The sequence below is a fragment of the Dysidea avara genome, chromosome 6 (assembly GCF_963678975.1).
Source record: "Dysidea avara chromosome 6, odDysAvar1.4, whole genome shotgun sequence".
Taxonomy (NCBI): Eukaryota; Metazoa; Porifera; class Demospongiae; order Dictyoceratida; family Dysideidae; genus Dysidea; species Dysidea avara.
The window spans coordinates 13,377,760-13,398,490 of record NC_089277.1 but is presented as its reverse complement, the minus strand read 5'-3'; the positions used below and the strand labels follow the sequence as shown (position 1 = coordinate 13,398,490).

Here is a 20,731-nt window from a genome sequence, read left to right as displayed (position 1 = left end):
TCATGATTGGTATCTTGTCTACCTTTAAATCCAATAGAGTAGTCTTGTAACTTCTCAAGTTGCAAGTCTGAGCCATTATTATATGTAGTGGTAGGATATGGTTCTTCTTCTTCAACAGTAGGCAAAGATAGCTTACTATGTTGCTGTTTGGAGAAAATGATGCTAGTTGAGGCATTTGTCTTATTGTCACCATTAAAAAACCTTGTGTTACAAGAGGAGCTGTGTTTTCTAATTCCATATCATCAAAGTATATTTCATCATCTTCATCAATGTCACTGCAATATTCATCTTGATCGCTATTAGTTGCACTATCAATTTCTGTCATTTGAATGTCAGACCCCCTCTGTTCACTCTCATTTTCTGTTTCTGTTGGAGATTCAAGTTTCAACCACTGGTCAAAACTAGATAATCTACTGTAAGACCTGGAAAGAAGCAACAGCATCAATATATTTATCTTTTGTCTTTTATATTAATGCGCAAATAAAAATTGACACAGCATTATTTAACACATTAATATTAATTAAACTGCTTTCCTTGTTGGAGTGAGTTTACATCATCACTGTACGTGTACTACCTTAATCATCTCCTGGTTCATGTGTAAAAAAAACTACAGACAACATTTCATTTCGAATACTATATGCCAAAGTTTCTGATGCCCCTACACTAACATGGTCATTTTCTCAATTATGACATAAAATTTCATCATTGCGGATATTGCCCATTGTGAAGGTTGTTAGTAGGATCCATTGATAGTGGTCAAAGTATGTACAGGAAGTCATGTAGTAAAATGTTAGATAGTCACTGTACACTAAATGTTATTTATTTGCTTACCAGGGCCTCCTGATTGGACCAGAGAGTTTTTCATTAGGAGAACTAGCTAATGCAATTCTCATTATGACTCACTATCATGCACTATCCAGCTTTGCTCTTGGCTGTGGTGTTAACCCAGAAATTGATTCACCTCAGGGACATTATTATGGAGATTTGTCACTTCTGTTACCAGGGCAACCCTGCTCTAGGTGTTATCAGAACAACATCAGACTCAGAAGTGACTGACTCTGATGTGGGATTTTCACCAGTGAACTCTTCACCTGGCTACCTTGTAAACTCTACTGATAAACATTTTGATAGTAAGTATATAAATTGTGTACCCATTTTATTTGCTATACCTTCAGTGCAACCTGAAAACTTCCAATATGTGTTTCACATTAGACACTAAATACACATTACACTAAATACACATTAGACACTAAATAGGCTTATTTATATAACAGGTTATTTTCGAAGTTTAATTTTTTAATTATTTAGCTTCTACGAAAATTTAACCCTTCAAACGTACAGCTGCTTTGTGCCAGGTTGGCCGAATTTCTGTCCATTATCAAACAGAACTCCACACCTTATCATCCCAGGTAGTAAAAATACAGAACCAATACATGATACTTCTTTCTGTACTTGGCAAGCCAATATCTTTGAATATCTTTGCTTTCTTGCTACAATGGCCACACCCACAACAAATGGATGAAGATTACTCGTTTCCTATTGGCCAAACCACTTTTCCTATAGTGGAGCAATCCATTGGCCAGACATCGTTTGTTTGTTGGTTGTTTTTTTTTTGAGTGGTCGGCGGAAAATGAATGGCATGATGTAGTCATGGAGGGGTTCTTCACTCTAAATCTCATCAATAAAATTTCAAAATTTGAACTCTTGTGCATGCAATTTTCTACCTTTGCAACCTTTCGATTCTGGCAAACAAAGCGGCTTTGTTGATTAGGTTGAATTGCTTGCAAAGTAGAAATGCCTTAAACAGTTTTGATAACTCCACAGTACCCGGTGTGCTCAGCAGGTCATCATGGGTATGTCGTTTTTTCAAACCGTTCCACTTAAGTCTGTAACAAACCTGCTGGCACACGAACTGACAAGGGGTAGTCACTACCAATAGTCCCGTAGAACCAATTGTGACCGGGATCAAAATCAAATCAAGCAATCAGGAGGTAAATTAGCACTGAATCAAGCGTTCAAGACGTCCTAGAAAGCGGTGATTAAACTAGCTCACAACCAAAACGAGAATTTATGAAAATATGTGCTAAATTATCAAGCAATCAAGGCTGTTTTTAAGGCTAATTCAAGTGATCAATGTATATTTTCACCAATCAAAAACCTTTTTTTCTCCGCCCCCACACAAAAAGAAAAAAAAACTGTCTGGGCACGAAACTACCTTGACTGAACTAAGTCGGAAAGGATACAGTTAGGCCATTCCACCTGTTTCCCGTCCAGCGCCCGCATCTGGTTACTGCCAGCTCTAAATATTCCATTATTCCGTATTCTTCCATTATTTTCCGGTTATTCTTGCATACTGATAGACTCAGTAAAAGCTATCTTGAAACAGTGTCAGCTCACGTGTCAGCAGTGTTATCAAGTCAGCACAAACGTCGCGTTTGTGTTATTTTTGCAACTTACTAAGGAAGGAACAAGCTTAAGCATGCTTTTATGCAGCCTTTTTGGCTGTTCCAGGCAAATAATGGCTTGAAAGGCTAGCCAATCTTATATCTTATAATGAAAAATGGAAATGGACCGCCCGCCCGCCCGCATGCGAATATGTCAGTGTCCAGGACGGGAAACAGAGAATTTATTTGGAGTGACCTTAGCTATGTACCTAGCTAGTTTATTAGTGATTTATTGGCTCAGCTGATCATTGAATCATCGTCTGGTGTCGAAAATTTCAAGTTAAATTTTCACATTTTCTGATTTAAACTTCCTCATTTCTGAATTAAATTTTCTGCCACCATTGCCGATATTTCTACAAGTGAAGGACCCTCGGTAGTGCATGACCATTTGCAACCGTCACTCAAAAAGCGGTCTGGACTAGGGGGCAAGGGTATACAACCATATATATATATATATATGCTACGTAGCACTTATACAACTCATTGACAAAGCTTACATTCTGGCGCCCGGCCGGGTGTCTCAGCCGCTCGCTCAGCCGGTGTCTGCAGCAAAGCAAATCCGTGCCAAACGAGCAGCCAACCCCCCTGAGGTTGGATAAGGTAATTGAAAGCATTTAACAATTCACAGACTAACCTCATTACTTCGTTCACAGCCCGGTTCACCAATGGTGCACGTTTTTTGGAATTCACAATCACGTGATTCGAAATTACGTAAGAAGAACAGACATGTGATAAAGAATTGAAGCAATAAATATTATTTTCGTTACCGATTTTACTGCGCGGAAAGTCACTCTATTCAATTATCTGCGCAACGACAATCATATTGTGTTACTATCCTAACTCAATCCTCAAAAGAATCCTGACTTGATGGCAGCCACACCCAACAAAAGTGGCGGGTACGACTACAACTTCGTCAAAGAACCACCGGACACGACAATATTAGCGATTCCGGGAGAATTTTAAAATTAATGGAAATAATTTTTATTTAGCATAGCCTTGAGTAGTACTCCCTGAGGATCTCATAAACACTTAGATTTTAAAAATCCATTATAGGATGGTAGAGTTATAAGCAATTTTGTCCTTTAAAATAGGCAAAATTTTCTCCATATCTTTCCATTGCAAAAAGGCCCAAAAATGGCACAATTGAACAAATGCTTATAACCGAGCTTTGCAATAACATTTTGAAATTCTGTTTTCTGTTATAAATACCTTATTACATGGACCACAGTGTAACCTTACTTGTAAGACCCTCTGAATAAAGGTCACCTCCATAGAAAGCCACTAAATAGTTGCATGCATTTAGCATCTTGCGGATGACAAAACAACACACACATGGTGAAGTGCAACCACTCTGTTCCAGTCATCTCCACTCAAAAATACAATGTGCATGCAAAGCAAGGAGTTGTACTGTTGATTTATAACTGTTTATATGATTGTATTGTATTGTATTAATGCTTTACAGTGACCAGCACTGAAGGTCTGCAGCAACATGTGCTGCAGCCTTAGGATTACCTAACCTAATTTCAAGGACTTAGACTTAGTGACTTATAGCTGAAAAAGTGTAACAAATTGTTTTGTCTCTTAATGTACAGCTCCTTGAAAGCTACCAAAATGGTGCATCAAAGAGATGAGCCATTTGTGGTGCAAATTTGCTGACTTTTAGCATGGTAATATTGAAAACTACATGGACAAAAATGCTCACCTTGGTGTAACTAACATGTGCTGGGTCGTTTCTTGCAAAAAGAACATAACATTGTGGTGGCTATATTGCAAAATAATCTTATAATTAGCATAAAACTCCACACAAACATATTTGTAGCGGGAAACTAACTGCACCATTGTATTCCTTGCCCCCAGAAACCCTAGAAACGATCCAAATGTTTGATCAATCGCTCGTATGGCAGCGAAATGATTGTGCCAACTCTCCAATGGAAGATTCACGGAGAAAATTTTATGCAAAATTTACGGAATTCCGGAATCACTAACAATATGTGTGATATGTCAGCTACCAAGTATAGACCCCTACTTATCTGTGTGTTGTGGACATCTCTTTTGCAAGTCTTGTCTTGAAAATGCCAAAAAAGCTGCTGCCATTGCTACCTCCAATTGTCCCATGTGTCGTAGTGAGGATTTCGTGACATTTCCCAATAAACAAATTGACCGAGTTGTAAGAAATCTTCACGTCTACTGCACCAACAAAGAAAAAGGTTGTAAATGGCAGGGTGAAGTGTACTACATCGGTGATCATCTTGGAAGGAGTGATGGTTGTGATTTTGAAGATGTCCAGTGTTCCAGTAAATGTGGGGAGATAGTACAACGTGAGTATCTGGTCAGTCACATGGAAGCTGAGTGTCCTGCCAGTATTGTGGTGTTACCTGCCAGTATTGTGGTGTCCTGCCAGTATTGTGGTGTCCTGCCAGTATTGTGGTGTCCTGCCAGTATTGTAGTGTCCTGCCAGTATTGTGGTGTTCCGTATGGTTACCTGCCAGTATTGTGGTGTTGATGGAGAATATCAACTTATTGAGGGAGAGCACAAGCATCTCTGTCCCAAATTTCCTCTACCTTGTCCTAACAAATGTGATGTAGGAAGTGTTCCTCGACAAGATATAACAGAACATAGGAAGATGTGTCCTCTTGAAGAAGTTGAGTGTTCCAACGAGTGTGGAAAGATATTACAACGTAAATATTTAAAATTGTCATTTGGAGATCAAGTGTCCACGTCGTATAGTCAACTGCCAGTATTGTCAACTTACAGGAGAACACCAGTTTATTGAAGGCCAACACAAGGAAGAATGTCCCAAGTTTTCCCTACCTTGTCCCAACAATTGTGATAGTGAGTTAAAAGTCAGTCGGAAAGACATGGATACACACAGGAAGGAATGTCCTCTTGAGACAGTTCAGTGTCAATACCAGTGTGTTGGGTGTGATGATGTGATGGTCCGTAAACACCAAAGGGAACACAACAAGGAAAACATGGAGGAACATTTAGCACTGGCTGTATCTGAACTGATTAACTCCAGACAACACCTGGTGGCTGTTGAAGAGAGACTACAACATGATGTGACAAGTATGAAGGCTGAACTAATTCAAAAGATGGAACATGATTTAGCAGCTGCTCAAAAAGAACTAGCAACCACCAAACTTGATGCACGACAAAAAATGAATGATTTTAAGAAGAAAACTGCAAAGACAGAGCATGACCTAGTAACAGTGAAACAAGAACTGGAAATGTTTAAACTCAATGCATCAAAAACTGAAGGCGAACTCAAGCAAAAGCTAACAAAGACAGAGAGATTTGATGAATGTTAGACAAACTGCAGCAGAAACTGAAGGTGAACTCAAGCAGAGACTTGCAAAGACAGAACAAGATTTGGCAGCTAGTGTTTCACTTCTTGTGATCAAAATAAAATACAAACTATCTTCTATCAATGAAGAAGTGACAAAGATGTTTAGTAGTAGTTTACAAGGTAATATTGAGTATCAATCGAAAATGTCAACCTGTGAAGGATACAAAGAGAAAACATGTACAAAAAGTGAACAGTGTTGATCAGTGTGCTTGCTAGACAGTTCACTAGTGAGCTACAAGAGATTTTGCCTAAACAGTTCAGTAACGTTTTTGAAATAGAATGCTTTCATGTCAGGAAATGTGAAATACTACAAGAGCTCTATCAAATAATGGATGGTATCAAACACAATATAGAAAATGAGCAGGAGCAATTATTACAGAACATCACACAAGCAGAAGGGGAACTACCTGGAATCCATCAACAACTTGATGATGTTGAACTTCACATAACAAAATCCATCAACAAGCTGATACTACAACTGGACACTTTGATGAAAGAACTTACCATATATGGTGAAAATAGTGTCATTGAAAAGTTAAAAACTATTAAAACAGACGCACTGAAATCTAAAGATAAAATGATGAAGAAGTTAACACAAAAGAGAGAGCATGTCACTAAAGTCAAGAAAAAGCTAGAGATTACTAAAGTTGATATAACAACAGATACAGATCTGTTAAAGCAACTTTCAGATAAACATGATCAAGCAAAACAAAGGATTGAAACATTCAACCTTGAATTGCCTATAGTTATAAAGTCTGGAGATAATCTATTTTCAAAATTTAAATTTCCGAAGTGGTAGTTATATATAGGTACGTATACATAGCTACTCTGTACTCATCACTTTGACTGGCTACATTATAGTAACTGTATAGTTTGGCTATTGTATTACATGTATTTTGTGAGCTCCGTCTCACAAATTATTTTGTAAGTGTGTTTGAAAAAGAATGAACATGGCACAGTTAAAAATTATTGCATACAAAAATCTGTTTATATACACATAATAATATCATGAAGTGTTTTAATAATTTACACTAACTAAAAACTGACTACTCCATTTTACACTGAGGGGTTTAGTGTACAAATAATTATCACTAGTTATATCTGTAGTAACTCCAGTATCCTTCCCAATAGTGTTATTGTTTCATGTACTTCATGAGTGCTCGGAAAGCGTACAACAATTCAGCCTGTAATCTTGCCTCTAGTACAATCATGTTTACATGTATCTGATGGGAAAGAAAGTGCTTGTAAATTAATACTGGAATGGTCACTCAAACAGAGGGGAGTGGTCAAATGTCACAGGTATTAGACCTATTGACAAATGACAAACCTCCTTTGTTGCTATATCTTTTCTGAGAATCCCAAGCCTAGTGATTCTATTTGTCCTGAGAAATCAAATTCTGTAATTTGTTCAGGATAACACGCAACTTGTAAAGTAAACAATAAATTACAACTAATGGAACTCTAAATTAAGTCTACAATAAGGATAAAGATTTTGATCAAACTTGATATGAAATAGAAAAACAGAAAAATTGGGTCCCATAGTAGAAAGGTTCCACTGTATGAGCAAAAAGTCTGTCAGTAAACCTGTCTACACAGCCACTTGTATGACAAACTCTGTATCAGGATACGTCCACACAGCACACAGCAACCTGTAAATTCTGAAAAGAAAAACATTACTAATGCTGCAATCAATTTACACTTCTACATGAGAACTTGTGTTGTACTGTTGAGCCATGATTGGAAGTGTGTCATGTAATTATTTCAAGCCAATCACTATTAAGCTACTGGATCACCATGAAGATACTCGAGATCTTCCTCCACATGTGGCCAACAATCTCACTTCATTTTATAATTCATCTGCAAAACCAAAATTTCCCTATTGTAGCAACTTTTACAACTGCTACAGGAAATCAATCGTGAACATGTTATTGTTAATACTACTAAACAGTGTCCAGCATTGAACGTGGTCACTATCTCAACAGCAATTCACTCAGTTTATGGTCACCTCAATAGTAATTCACTCATATTAAATGCACACTTCCAAACTTTTGTTGGTGCTATGTACGACATTCAAGAATTAAATTAATTTCACCAGTTGCTTCTCCTTTGAAATTAACCCATTATATGGTAGCTTATTTTCTGGTACAAGACAGGACGTTGTAGGGTAGATGGGAACACTAATGTAATGCTACCACTGAACTTGGAAGTGGTAAAGCTGTAAAGCTCTACAGTTGAACTATCACCACTTCCTCATCTATAAACAATCAACCCTAAAGACATTAGAACATGCCAACAGGATACTACACAATTCAGAGTACTCAAATGATGTGGGATTGCTTGTCTCTAAATAACACAGACCTTGTTGGTGTGTTCTAACTATTCCATACATGCTAGAGACAACATGGCCTGTAGATATTTCACTGCATTATTAATGCATACCATTCTAATATGTGACCGGATTTGCGAAAAGGGGTCTTCCACACACATCCAATTTACCAACTTTGATGATTAATAACTTATGATTGGGAAAATATATTGACTTGAAATTTGGTCAGTAGTGAGTACTGACATAGCTTAACAGATGGAGAAAATTTCAGATTTATATGTTAACTGAAGACTAAGTTATGGTCTCCCAAGTTCAGAGAATTGGATGTGTGTGGAAGACCCCTTTTTGCAAATCCGGTCACATATATGACTTGATTCATTTCACCAAGACAGAGTTGACCTACAAAACAGTACAAACTCTATTAGAACAGTCAAGTGTTATATAAGGTAGTAGCACACCTCTCGGTAGTTGTAGTCTTCATGTCTGATCCCCTTGATGGCCTGAATGTAGTTCCATATTGCTCGACGGAATTTTTCTGTGTCCACATTCTTGTGTTCACCAACACTGTAACAACAAAACACAACTTGTTTACTCAGCATATGGTATCATTCTTTAATATTGTCTCATCTCTAAACAAAAGTATAAGGAAAAATTTAAGCATCAAAGAATAAAAAGTAGGGAAACAAGGGAAGTCACCTATATACTAGTGAACATTTAATCCCTAATTCAGTCATGAGTATAGACTAAAGTAGGGATTAAATGTCCACTAGTATATCTGCAGGTGCAGGCAACCACCCTAGCTAGTTCACTGCTTTTTTTTTCTATGATCCCTAATGAAACTTAATTTTCCTTATACTTATAGCCTGTTATACAGCACTACAAATGAAGAACAGCAGGAGAAGCGCTTCTGCTATCAATCCAGCCACAATGAAAATATGGACGATTGCATGCCTCAACTATCAATAACTGAATTGAAAATAAAGTAGCAATTACACTTTGCTTTCACCTATTTCAGTCCGTTACACCATAGTATTATCTATGGTTACACAGTGTTACAAACAAAGAAGACACCTCTGTAATTAATCCAGTCACCACGAAATACAAACCATTCCCATTTATCAATGGGAAACCATGCATCATGCTATCACGAATCAATGTCAGTAAAAAGAAATGGGACACAAAGGAGGACAGTGGTAAGTCTGTGATGCGTGCATTTTATGTATGGCAGTATGCCAAAAACTAAAATGTGAAGTCATGTATCTCGTAAGACTTTGGTTGATTTGACTGATATGGAAGTGTCCCACTGCAAGGGAATCTTCTAACCAATTTGTGTCTGGACATGGGCGAGTTTCAGATTCATCTATCTCTGTTCCAGTATACTACATGTTTCATCTGCCTTTCAGCAGTACTCTCCACATGTGCAGCTTGATATCTGGTAGACTGTATTACAAAACTTTTCTTAACAAGACTCACTTGTGGTAGGTTATATTAGGTTGTAGGCTAGTGTGAACTTCTCATCCAAGATGTAGCCACTGTCTGGGTATAGTCTGTCCAGTAAGTAGTAGGCATGATCCTCCCAAGAGTACTCCTAATAATAGAATATAGTGCAGGGGCGGTGGAGCAGGCCAAAAAGTGAGGGGGCCAGGCCAGCTGTAAGTTGAAGACCAAAAAAAAAAAAAAAGGTCACAGCCTGCTGACAATAGCTGCTCTCCACCAATTACATCTCCTTATTTATAACTACACATACGTAGCTAAGGAATTTGCTACACTGCTTCTCTGAATACTGTGACTACTCTATTAGAATATCCTGATCCTGACTGTTCTATTAGAGTATCTTGATCTTTTCTTGCAAACAGTGTCCCAAAAAGTGGGGGGGCCATGGCCCCCCTGGCCCCCCCGTCTCCACCGCCTATGATATAGTGTATTACAAATACTGGCTACACAAGTTGAGCAGGTTATAGCTATATTAGTGTTAGTTCACTTACACCATCCTTCAGTGGACTGGTTGACTCAATGTCTTCATGACTATAGTTGGGATCTTCAAGGTACTTTATGAGGTCCTGTACTGCCGGGGTAATTGGCTTCTTGAAATCTACTGTAAATAAAATGAAATAGCATAATGCTGTCAGGACACACACATATGCACAGACCCCCCTCCCCCTCCACACACCACACACACACACTTACAATCGCAAACAGATTGTGATTCTCAGAATTCTCTATCCATTGATTCTTTAGTCTCCAGTTCAGGATCAAAATTAATAACACTGACGGTTTTGAGTGTGTGCAGTAGTGAAGACTCTGTTCCATTACAGACATTGTTAAATGATGATCCATTAATTCATGTGTTGTTCAAGGACACTGGATAAGAGAGTATATAGAGAGTATATAGAGAGTAAAAAAGTACAAGAAATTTTACATTTGAGCAGGATGATACAGAAGTAACGAAACAAGGGAGGTTTCCTCCTACACTGCCAGATACACTAGTGGACATTTAAACTCTATTGTCATAACTGTAAATGTCTACTAGGTGAACTCTCTTGTTTCATTACCTGTGACTTTCATAATACCTAATCAACTTAGAATTTGTTGTACTTGCTTGTTTACAATAAAATTACAACTGGTGAACCCAAAACATATTAGATAACATTTCCAGTTATGTCAAACGGAGAACAGTACGAGAAATGTCACTCCAGTCACTATAAAATACAGATGATGGATGATAACTGTTACAAACTGACAGTCAGCATTATTCGCTACCACTTATTGACAACTTGTACACTGTCAGTGAAAAAAAAATGGGCGTCAGTAAAAAAAAAGGGGACACAAAGGAGAGCAAAGATAAGTCCCCAATACGTGTCATTGCACACACTGCGGTATGTCAAAAGACACCTGTCAAACTATAGCAATGCCTCACAGTGAAAAAATCAAGCTATAGCCTAAACCATTTGTCAGCAGGCATCAGTTAGTCAGTTGGCAGAAAATTCCACTGAATAAAAGTTTTACAAACTTTGAAACACGTATTGGAAGTTTTTAGGTTACACTGAAGGTATGGCAAATAAAATGGGTACACAATTTATATACTTACTATCAAAATGTTTATCAGTAGAGTTTACAAGGTAGCCAGGTGAAGAGTTCAGTGGTGAAAATCCCACATCAGAGTCGGTCACTTCTGAGTCTGATGTTGTTCCGATAACACCTAGAGCAGGGTTGCCCTGGTAACAGAAGGGTATTAACAGTGACAAATCTCCATAATAATGTCCCTGAGGTGAATCAATTTCTGGATTAACACCACAGCCAAGAGCAAAGCTGGATAGTGCATGATAGTGAGTCATAATGAGAATTGCATGAGCCAGTTCTCCTAATGAAAAACTCTCTGGTCCAATCAGGAGGTCCTGGAAAGAAAATAAATTCAATTATTAAAATTTCACTAAACAACATAGGTACCTTAAAAAGAACTTTCCATGGCTGGTGTGCCAATAGCTTGTTCAAAGTGAGTAAGTTGCGTAGCTTTTGAGGAATGTGATCTAAGCCTTGTAGCCAGTCTTTGTCACCTTTCTGTTCTAAAATTCTTTTTCTTGTATTGAAACCTGTAAACATAAATTACAACAGTGTAATAACATTTAGTGTACAGTCACTATCTAACATTTTACCATATGACGTCCTGTACATACTTTGACCATCATCAATGGACCCAACTAACAACCTTCCCAATGGGCAATATCCGCATTGACAAAATTTGATGTCATAATTGACAAAGTGACCATGTTAGTGCAGGGGCATCAGAACCTTTAGCACATAATGTTCGAAATGAATGTTGTCTGTAGTTTTTTACACATGAACCAGGAGATGATTAAGATAGTACACGTACCGTGATGATGCAAACCCACTCCAACAAGGAAAGCAGACAAAATTTAGACACTAAATAGGCTTATTTGTATTGCATTATAAACTACCATATAACAGGTTATTTTCAAAGGAGTTTAATTTTCCAATTATTTGAAGAACACAGCTTCTACAAAAATTTAACCCTTCAAACATAAAGCTGCTTTGTGTCAGGTTGGCCGAATTCTGTCCACTATTATACAGAACTCCACATCTTATCATCCCAAGTAGAAAAAATACAGAACGAATACATGATATCTCTTTCCATACCTGGCAGACCAACACCTTTGTTTGTTTGTTTTTTTGTTTTTAATTGACGTTGCAATGGCCATGCCCACAACAAATGGACGGTGAAGATCACTCGTTTCCTATTGGCCAAGCCACCTTTCCTATAGTGGAGCAGTCCATATTTTACAACACCTAATGAATGTCTCAATTTCAATTGTACCGCTACACATGGTCACCATCTTCACTTAATGGATGAATTTCATAGTAACAAAAGTTGCCCCTAGCAACCTGAGCTTTACAATATTTGTAGGGGTAAATGTCTATAGTAACATCTCCAAATTTTAAAAGAATAGCATATATAGGTCACGAGATATAACATTTCACAGTTTGTCGTTTTTCCATACATTGTCTATGAGAGGGGGCAACAGTTGCCCCTTCTGGGCAATCACATAAATAATGTGTGGGAAAATGACAAATTCAACTCTCAATTTAACATTATTTGTAGGTATGAATCTCACAATTAACCTCTCCAAATTTTAAAATGATAGAGCATATAAATCATGAGATATGACATTTTGAAATTTGTGGTTTTCCCATACATTATCCATGTGATTGCCCAGAAGGGGCAACTGTTACCCCCTCCCATAGATAATGCATGGGAAAACTGCAAACTTTGAAATGTTATAACTCATCACCTATATATGCTATCCTTTTAAAAATTGGAGATGTTACTTTTGACATTTACACCTACAAAATAATGTAAAATTTAGGTTGCTAGGGGCAACAGTTTAAAATTCCTTATTATGAAATTCATCTATTAAATGCGCATACTACAAAAAAAATTTTAGTGGCGCTAAGCATGATGACAGAGCATTCAATCACTATACCTTCAAAATTTATCATTTCCCCATTGGAATTAACCCGTTATACAGTATATGCCTCACCTTCACCCTTTTTCAAATTTATAGATGCTATCATAGGGAAACATTATCTCATCCTCCCTGTACAAAGTCCCTAGCATGGCCATCTTGTTTTGTGACATCTGACATCAGAAAATGTCATTGCAGATACTGTCCATCGTCACAATGAATTCAGGAAGCTATGGAAAACCAATGAGATTTGTTGGAGCAACCAAGGTAGGGAGGATTAGAAGGGTTTCACTGGCTTCATTCACAATTTCTGACATCACTTAATTTTTAGTATCAACAATCATAATTGAGGCACCAAGGTTGAGTGACATAAACCATATAATTACTATCTGGTTTTATCTTTACAAGACCACTTTGTGTTACCCTTTCAATTCTATTCATTGTGTAATATCCTAGGGATCAGACCATTCAATACTAAATGGCTCAGTGTCATTTCAATACATCCATATATGGGTAATCAGGTGATAATCACACCACAATCATTACCACTAACTTGTTAGCACACAGTAACCAGAGGGTTAAGCACTGCTAAAATGAACTATATGAAAATCTCTTTGTTTATTTCATATTGCAACTATTGAAGGTGACATGAAATACTAAATAAAACTATACAAATATGTTAGGTGGCGCTTAAAGCATGTGTAACCTCCTCTGCACAGCAACTTTCTCAACAAGAGTTAGATTCATCACATTTTCTAAGCTATCCATAGGTGACAATGCATAAATGCTTATAGCTCTTGATTTTAAAAAGGTTTGTTTTCCATTTACAAAAAAAAACAAAAAAAAAACAAAAAAAAAAAAAAAACAAGAGTTATTACACTGAAGTGTACAATATCATCGTTGTTTCATTGCTCTTAGTTTGTGGATATATATACATTGTTTTTTGGTGAAAATAACAAAATCTTTGCAAAACAGGTTACAAAATCTTTGCAAAACAGGTTATTATAAATATGGTGATGATAGATGATGTGATGTGGTTGAATTAATGGCCAGCCAAATAAGGTTAACCTCTAACCTCAAGGGTTATATTTAACACAAACATTTAACGTGACCTTTTGATATCATACTTGTGTACGGACAAATTGGCTGTGAGTGTACTTGACAAGGTGACTGAATTTGGTGATTTGCAAACATGTAGTTAAAACATTGAAACATGCAAATTATAAGTTTGATCACTGATGTATATACCCCACCCAATATTTCATACTGTGAAGCATATACACATTCTGCATATTTCATGTATTTAAAAAAATGTAGATTGTTTATAAAAGCACTCTTAACACCACTTTATCCACAATCAACCTTCATCTAATGTACTCTACAAAATAAACACCTATTAGAGTGGTAAGTGATGAGGATGTGTTACGTACAACACCACAACATGTTATGTCACATGAACACTACCCACACTGTATCACTGTACATGTAGCTACAATGGGTATACAACAAGCTACATGTCATCTATGTGTGTGTGTGTGCACGCGTGCATGTGCGTGTATGCATGCACGTGTGTGTGTGTGTGTGTGTGTGTGTGTGTGTGTGTGCGTGCGTGCGTGTGCCTGAGTCACTGGTTTTCATAGCTCTTTAACATTGCTACAAAAGCTACTTGGGTCATGACCTACTAACATCGTTTACACCTCATTGAGTTCACCATAGATAATAGTAGGGGTGTCTATTATCTGTGAGTTCACTATAGTTCAAACTACACAGAACTGTACACATCCCCTCAGTAAACTGTAATATATATAGCAAATGTTACTGTAGGATATTCACTCATCCGTAAACATTCCACAATTCTGCAGTTGGTCATATGGTTTTCATCACATATACTTCCAACGACACAAAAATGTATGGAAACACAATGTTCCATAATTATAGTACACTGTATGTACGAGTTGAGCTGGATCCTCAAAACCATTTAGTAACTCATGGATGGAATTACACATGATCTTGAAATTTGGCTTACTGCCTGGCCCACTAAAAATATTTCAAAATTATTTCGTTCAAATGCCCAACACAATATTTATCGCCTATCAAAATTTTCATCATACATTTCCTATATGGAAGCCATAAAATTACAGTGTCCAGACTGTCCACTATAATCCTTTCCCAAACTTGTATTGGAGCTAAACCACATGTGTCCTGTTGTTGACACTTTTGCCATCACCACTAATAATCTGGCTGGCTGAAATGTTAATTTTCTTGAAAAAACAACTCCACTTTTTATTTTTAGCTATCCAGCTCAACTTGTACATGCTATAGCCATGACTTGAGATTCCCATACAGACCAGCTGATCAAATGTACTATAACTACCGGTGGTGTTGATCAAGTTTCAATCTATCATTATTCCTGTAAATTACAACCATTTTTGCAAGCACCTGTAATATATTTTCCCTATAGTTGCTGTACAAATCAACCTTTCTGTTATAGATACTTTTTAGGGCTGTAAGTTATTGGCATATGAGACTGAAATTTTGCCTGCTACATGCAGTGTTCGTAATACACCTAATACAATTTGTTTCAAAATGTTTTATCTTAATTCCTGTGCTCAAGTCAGTTGACTTACAAAATTCATAAATTTCAACATATGCTGAATCTGCAAAAACCAGCGTAAGAGTGTTCCCCCCCCCCCCCCCCCCCCCCAAATTCTTTATTTATTATAATATACATAGCCCAATGTAGATATTATAGAAAGCTATAATATCTATGCATGTAGTGAGATACAGAACAAACCTTCACAATATTTCCCAAAGTAGGGAACACAGCTACAAAGTATTGACCTCAACATTGTCAAACTCATGTTGTCAGCAAGCAGACAGACAAGTCAGTAGCATAAGAAAAACAGAATTAGGTCAAAGACCAAATACAAGAACATGGAGACAACATTTAACATGCATCCCAATGGAGATACACGATTAAAATTAATATGTAAAAATAGAACACATGGCTGGGTTACATACATAGCACACTGTAATGGCTGATAACACATTAGCAGTGTATTGTTAAACATATAAATGCACCAATAAAAATCACTTCACAACGCTGTACCTATAGGGTTAATCATACCATAATTTTTTTTGATGTTAAAACTGCATGGTTTGATGCATCCACAAAAAAATTAAAATACAAAACTTAACTACCAGTACTTTATAATCACATGGTATTACTATAACTGCCTAGCATGTGGATTGCTTTCAAAACATGTAACTATACTACCGCCACAAGCAATTTTATTAGCTACTGTAACAAACGTTGCAGCTGGGTCTTCATACCTTACATGATGTCTGCCTGCATATAGAAACAGATTTGAATGCAGACTAAATCTGTAGCTACGTGCAGTGAACAACTGAATTATGTAAACTTAGTAGTAAAAATCTACCATGGGTAGTTTTAACCTACAAATCAAAACAACTATTTTTGGATTTATGGCATGTGTTTCACTTTTCAATACAAACTCATTCCAAGCTACAATTCATGACAGCTCACATATATATTAAGTGACATCATGTTCTCCAGCAGTACTGTGCGCACTATCTAAAAACTGGTGATGCATTGAAATATCAGCACAAAGCAGTAAATAAAATCCATCCCAAAACACCTTCGCTGTAAAAAAAAAGTGCATCCAAGAAACCGTATCTGTACTCCAATGTAAAAACAGCTCAGTTGCAGAGAAAGACCTCATGAAAGTAACTGGTAACTTCAAAAGCTGATACCTGGAGTGGCCAAGAATCAATCTTAATACAACTAATTATAATTACCAAAGTCCATGCAAGAACACCTTGGCTGTAAAACAGGTGCACCCATGAAAGTAAATGTAGCTGACAATTGAAACAACTGATATCTAGAGCGGCCAAGAATGGATGTTGATATACAACTAATTGCAATTAAGAAAACAATTTAGCTTTATCATTCAGCTGTTCTACATTCACTCTTGCTGCATCCTAAATATTGATTTCTTTTAACTCTAATTGGCTGGTAATTTGGCCACCTTTTTAATAGTCAGTGTATAGAGCAAGAAAAGGTGGCCAAATTACCAGCCAATTAGAGTTAAAAGAAATCAATTTAGGATTCAGCAAGAGTGAATGTAGAACACAGCTGAATGATAAATGTTCAATGTTAAACTTTTGTTAATTTGCAATTAATTGTGTATCAACATTCAACTATTTCAATTGCCAGTTACTTTTACTTTCATGGGTGCCGTACCTGTTTTAGGATTAAAACTTTAGTAATCATATTGATTTCTTGGCTGCTCCAGATATCAGCTTTTTAAGTTACAATTGAGCTATTTTTTATAGGTACTATAGTTTCTTGGATGCACCTTTTTTACAGCAAATTAAAGGTGTTTTGGGATGGATATCACTCATTGTTGTCAGTGATAGGTGCACCAAATTGGTAAAAAGATAGTAATCTTTGCAAATGAGCAATTAAAATGCATATCACCTTGGAGAGTCAGACATGCACCTGCTGATTACTGTATTGTTTATTTTTAAGGATGGCAGATTACTCACTAGGTACAAGCACTGAGAGTAACTCTACAGGCAGTGGGTATTGACCAGAACAAGTAATATGGTCACAGCTTCATGTACTTTATGAGTGCTCGGAAATCATACAACAATTCAGCGCCTCTAGTACAATCATGTTTACATGTATCTGATGGGAAAGAAAGTGTTTGTAAATTAATACTGGAGTGGTCACTCTAACAGAGGGGGGTGGTCAAATATCACAGGTATTAGACCTATTGACAAATGACAAACCTCCTTTGTTGCTATACCTTTTCTGAGAATCCCAAGCCTAGTGATTCTATTTGTCCTGAGAAATCAAATTCTGTAATTTTTTCAGGATAACACGCAACTTGTAAAGTAAACAATAATTTACAACTAATGGAACTCTAAATTAAGTCCACAATAAGGATAAAGAGTTTGGTCCCAACATCAAACTCAATACAAATAGAAAACCAGAATAAAATGGGTCAATATTATGGGTCCCAAAGTGCCCGTAATAGAAAGGTTCCACTGTATGAGCAAAAAGACTGTCAGTAAACCTGTCTACGCAGCCACTTGTATGACAAACACTCCTCTGTATCAGGATACATCTACACAGCAACCTGTAAATTCTATTTTTTTTTTTTAATTACTAATCATGCTGCAATCAATTTACACTTTTACATGATAACTTGTGCTGTACTGTTGAGCCATGATTGGAAGTGTGTCGTGTAATTATTTCAAGCCAATCACTATTAAGCTACTGGATCACCATAAAGGTACTTGAGATCTTCCTCCACATGTGGTCAACAATCTCATTTTTTTAAAACTAATCCGCTAAACCAAAATTTCCCTATTGTAGCAATTTTTATAACTGCTACAGCAAGTCAATCATGAACACGTTATTGTTATTACTACTAAACAGTGTCTAGCATTGAACGTAGTCACTATCTTAATTTACTCAGTGTGTGATAACCTCAACAGTAATTCATTCAGATTATATGCACACTACCAAACTTTTGATGGCACTATGAACAACATTCAAGAATTAAATTAGTTTCACCAGTTGCTTTCCAAAAATTTCTCCTTTGAAATTAACCCATTATATGGTAGCTTATTTTCTGGTACAAGACAGGACATTGTAGGGTGGATGGGAACACTAATGTAATGCTACCTCTGAACTTGGAAGTGGTAAAGCTGTAAAGCTCTACAGTTGAACTTTTCTCTCATCTATAAACAGTAAACATGCCGAAAGGCTTCTACATAATTCAGAGTCAGATGATGTGTAATTGCTTGTCTCTAAATAACACAGAAACCTTGTCGGTGTGCTCTAATTATTTCATACATGCTAGAGACAACATGACCTGTATACATTTCACTGTATTATTAACACATACCATTCTAATATATGACTTGAACGGTTTCAATGACACAGAGTTGACCTACAAAACAGTACAAACTCTATTAGAACAGTCAAGTGTTATATAAGGTAGTAGCACACCTCTCGGTAGCTGTAGTTATCATGTCTGATCCCCTTGATGGCCTGAATGTAGTTCCATATTGCTCGATGAAAGTTTTCTGTGTCCACATTCTTGTGTTCACCAACACTGTAACAACAAAACACAACTTGCCCTTTACTTGACACACTATTTCATTGTTTAACTAATGTAAATCAGTCTCTGCTAGAGAACATCACAACACCAAGTTTTTACTAAACAATTGAATTGTGAAGTCATGTATCGTGAGACATTGGCTGATTTGGCTGATATTGGAAAGTGTCCCACCGCAAGAGAATTTTCTAATTAGTTTTTTTGGATTCATCTATCCCTGTTCCAGTATACTACATGTTTTGTCTGTCTTTCAGCAGTACTCTCCACATGTGCAGCTCAATATCTGGTAGACTTTGTCACAAGCTTTTATCAAGACTCACTTGTGGTAGGCTAAGTTGTAGGCTAGTGTGAACTTCTTATCCAAGATGTAGCCACTGTCTGAGTATAGTCTGTCCATCATGATCCTCCCAAGAGTACTCCTAATAATAGAACATTTTCACTGCTACAAATACAGGCTATACAAGTTGAGCAGGTTATAACTATACTAGAGGTAGTTCACTTACACCATCCTTTAGTGGGCTGGTTGACTCAATGTCTTCATGAATGCAGCTGGGAGCTTCAAGGTACTTTATGAGGTCCTGTGGAATTACTACTGGGGTAATTGGCTTCTTGAAATCCAATGTAAATAGCAAAATGCAGTTATAACACACACACCTGTACATACATATACACAACTTAAAATCACAAACAGATTGTGATTCTCGAAATTCTCTATCCATCGATTCTTTAGTCTCCAGTTCAGGATCAAAATTAATAACACTGACAGTCTTGAGTGTGTGCATTGGTGAAGACTCTGTCCCATTAGACATTGTTATGATGATCCATTAATTGATGTGTTGTTCAAGTACATTGAAAGTAAAAAGTATAAGGAATTTTACATTTGAGCAGGGATCATAGAAATAAACAGTAACAAAACAAGGGAGGTTGCCTACACTTCTACTAATGCATCTGCAACTGAAACTAGGTGATCTCATTACCTGTGCCTTTCATGATCCTTCTTGTTCTTGCTTGTTTACATATTTCGTAAATATAATCACAACTGCTGAACCCATAATATTTTAGATTACCAAACAGTAACATCATATACACTTTGTTTAGCCCCTTACCAAGAGAGAACACTACAAGAAATGCCGCTCCAGTTACTAGGAAAAATACAGATGACATACAGTGGATGAGCATAGGTAACCTTCAGAAGAGTTAACAAGTCTGTATCTTTCCTGCACTACATGTTGATGCACCACAGCAAAATTCAGACGCATCAGTTAGTCAGTTAGCAGAAAATTCCACTGAACAAGCATTTTAAAACTTTGTAACAATCTATTGCAAGTTGCACCAAAAGGTATGGCAAATAAAATGGGTACACTACTTATATACTTTACAAGGTAGCCAGGTGAAGTAATTACAAAGCCAAATACCACATTAAGTGGGCCAAACGTAAAGCATTCCAAACAACTGGAAATCTACTTATACTTATACATGT

At 36.8% G+C, this 20,731-nt stretch overlaps 1 protein-coding gene and 1 pseudogene across 1 annotated transcript; one reads left to right on the top strand and one right to left on the bottom strand.

Annotated features, from left to right (window-relative positions):
* Positions 1-976: 976 nt before the first annotated feature.
* Positions 977-5,753, top strand: LOC136259264 (TNF receptor-associated factor 4-like). The gene is made up of 5 exons (XM_066052751.1): positions 977-1,130; positions 2,913-3,034; positions 4,504-4,833; positions 4,892-5,123; positions 5,200-5,753. The coding sequence occupies exons 1-5, from the start codon at positions 977-979 to the stop codon at positions 5,751-5,753; spliced, it is 1,392 nt and encodes a 463-aa protein (XP_065908823.1).
* A 786-nt stretch (positions 5,754-6,539) lies between these two features.
* Positions 6,540-20,511, bottom strand: LOC136259263 (sestrin-1-like; annotated as a pseudogene).
* Between the last annotated feature and the right edge of the window lie 220 nt (positions 20,512-20,731).

What these genes read in the sequence shown, in the direction of transcription:
- LOC136259264 (XM_066052751.1), top strand. Translation starts at nt 977, where the DNA reads ATGGAGATTTGTCACTTCTGTTACCAGGGCAACCCTGCTCTAGGTGTT. An exon ending in TGTTACCTGCCAGTATTGTG is followed by an intron (nt 4,834 to 4,891) that starts GTGTCCTGCCAG and finishes CCAGTATTGTAG; the next exon opens with TGTCCTGCCAGTATTGTGGT. An exon ending in GTGTGGAAAGATATTACAAC is followed by an intron (nt 5,124 to 5,199) that starts GTAAATATTTAA and finishes GTCAACTTACAG; the next exon opens with GAGAACACCAGTTTATTGAA.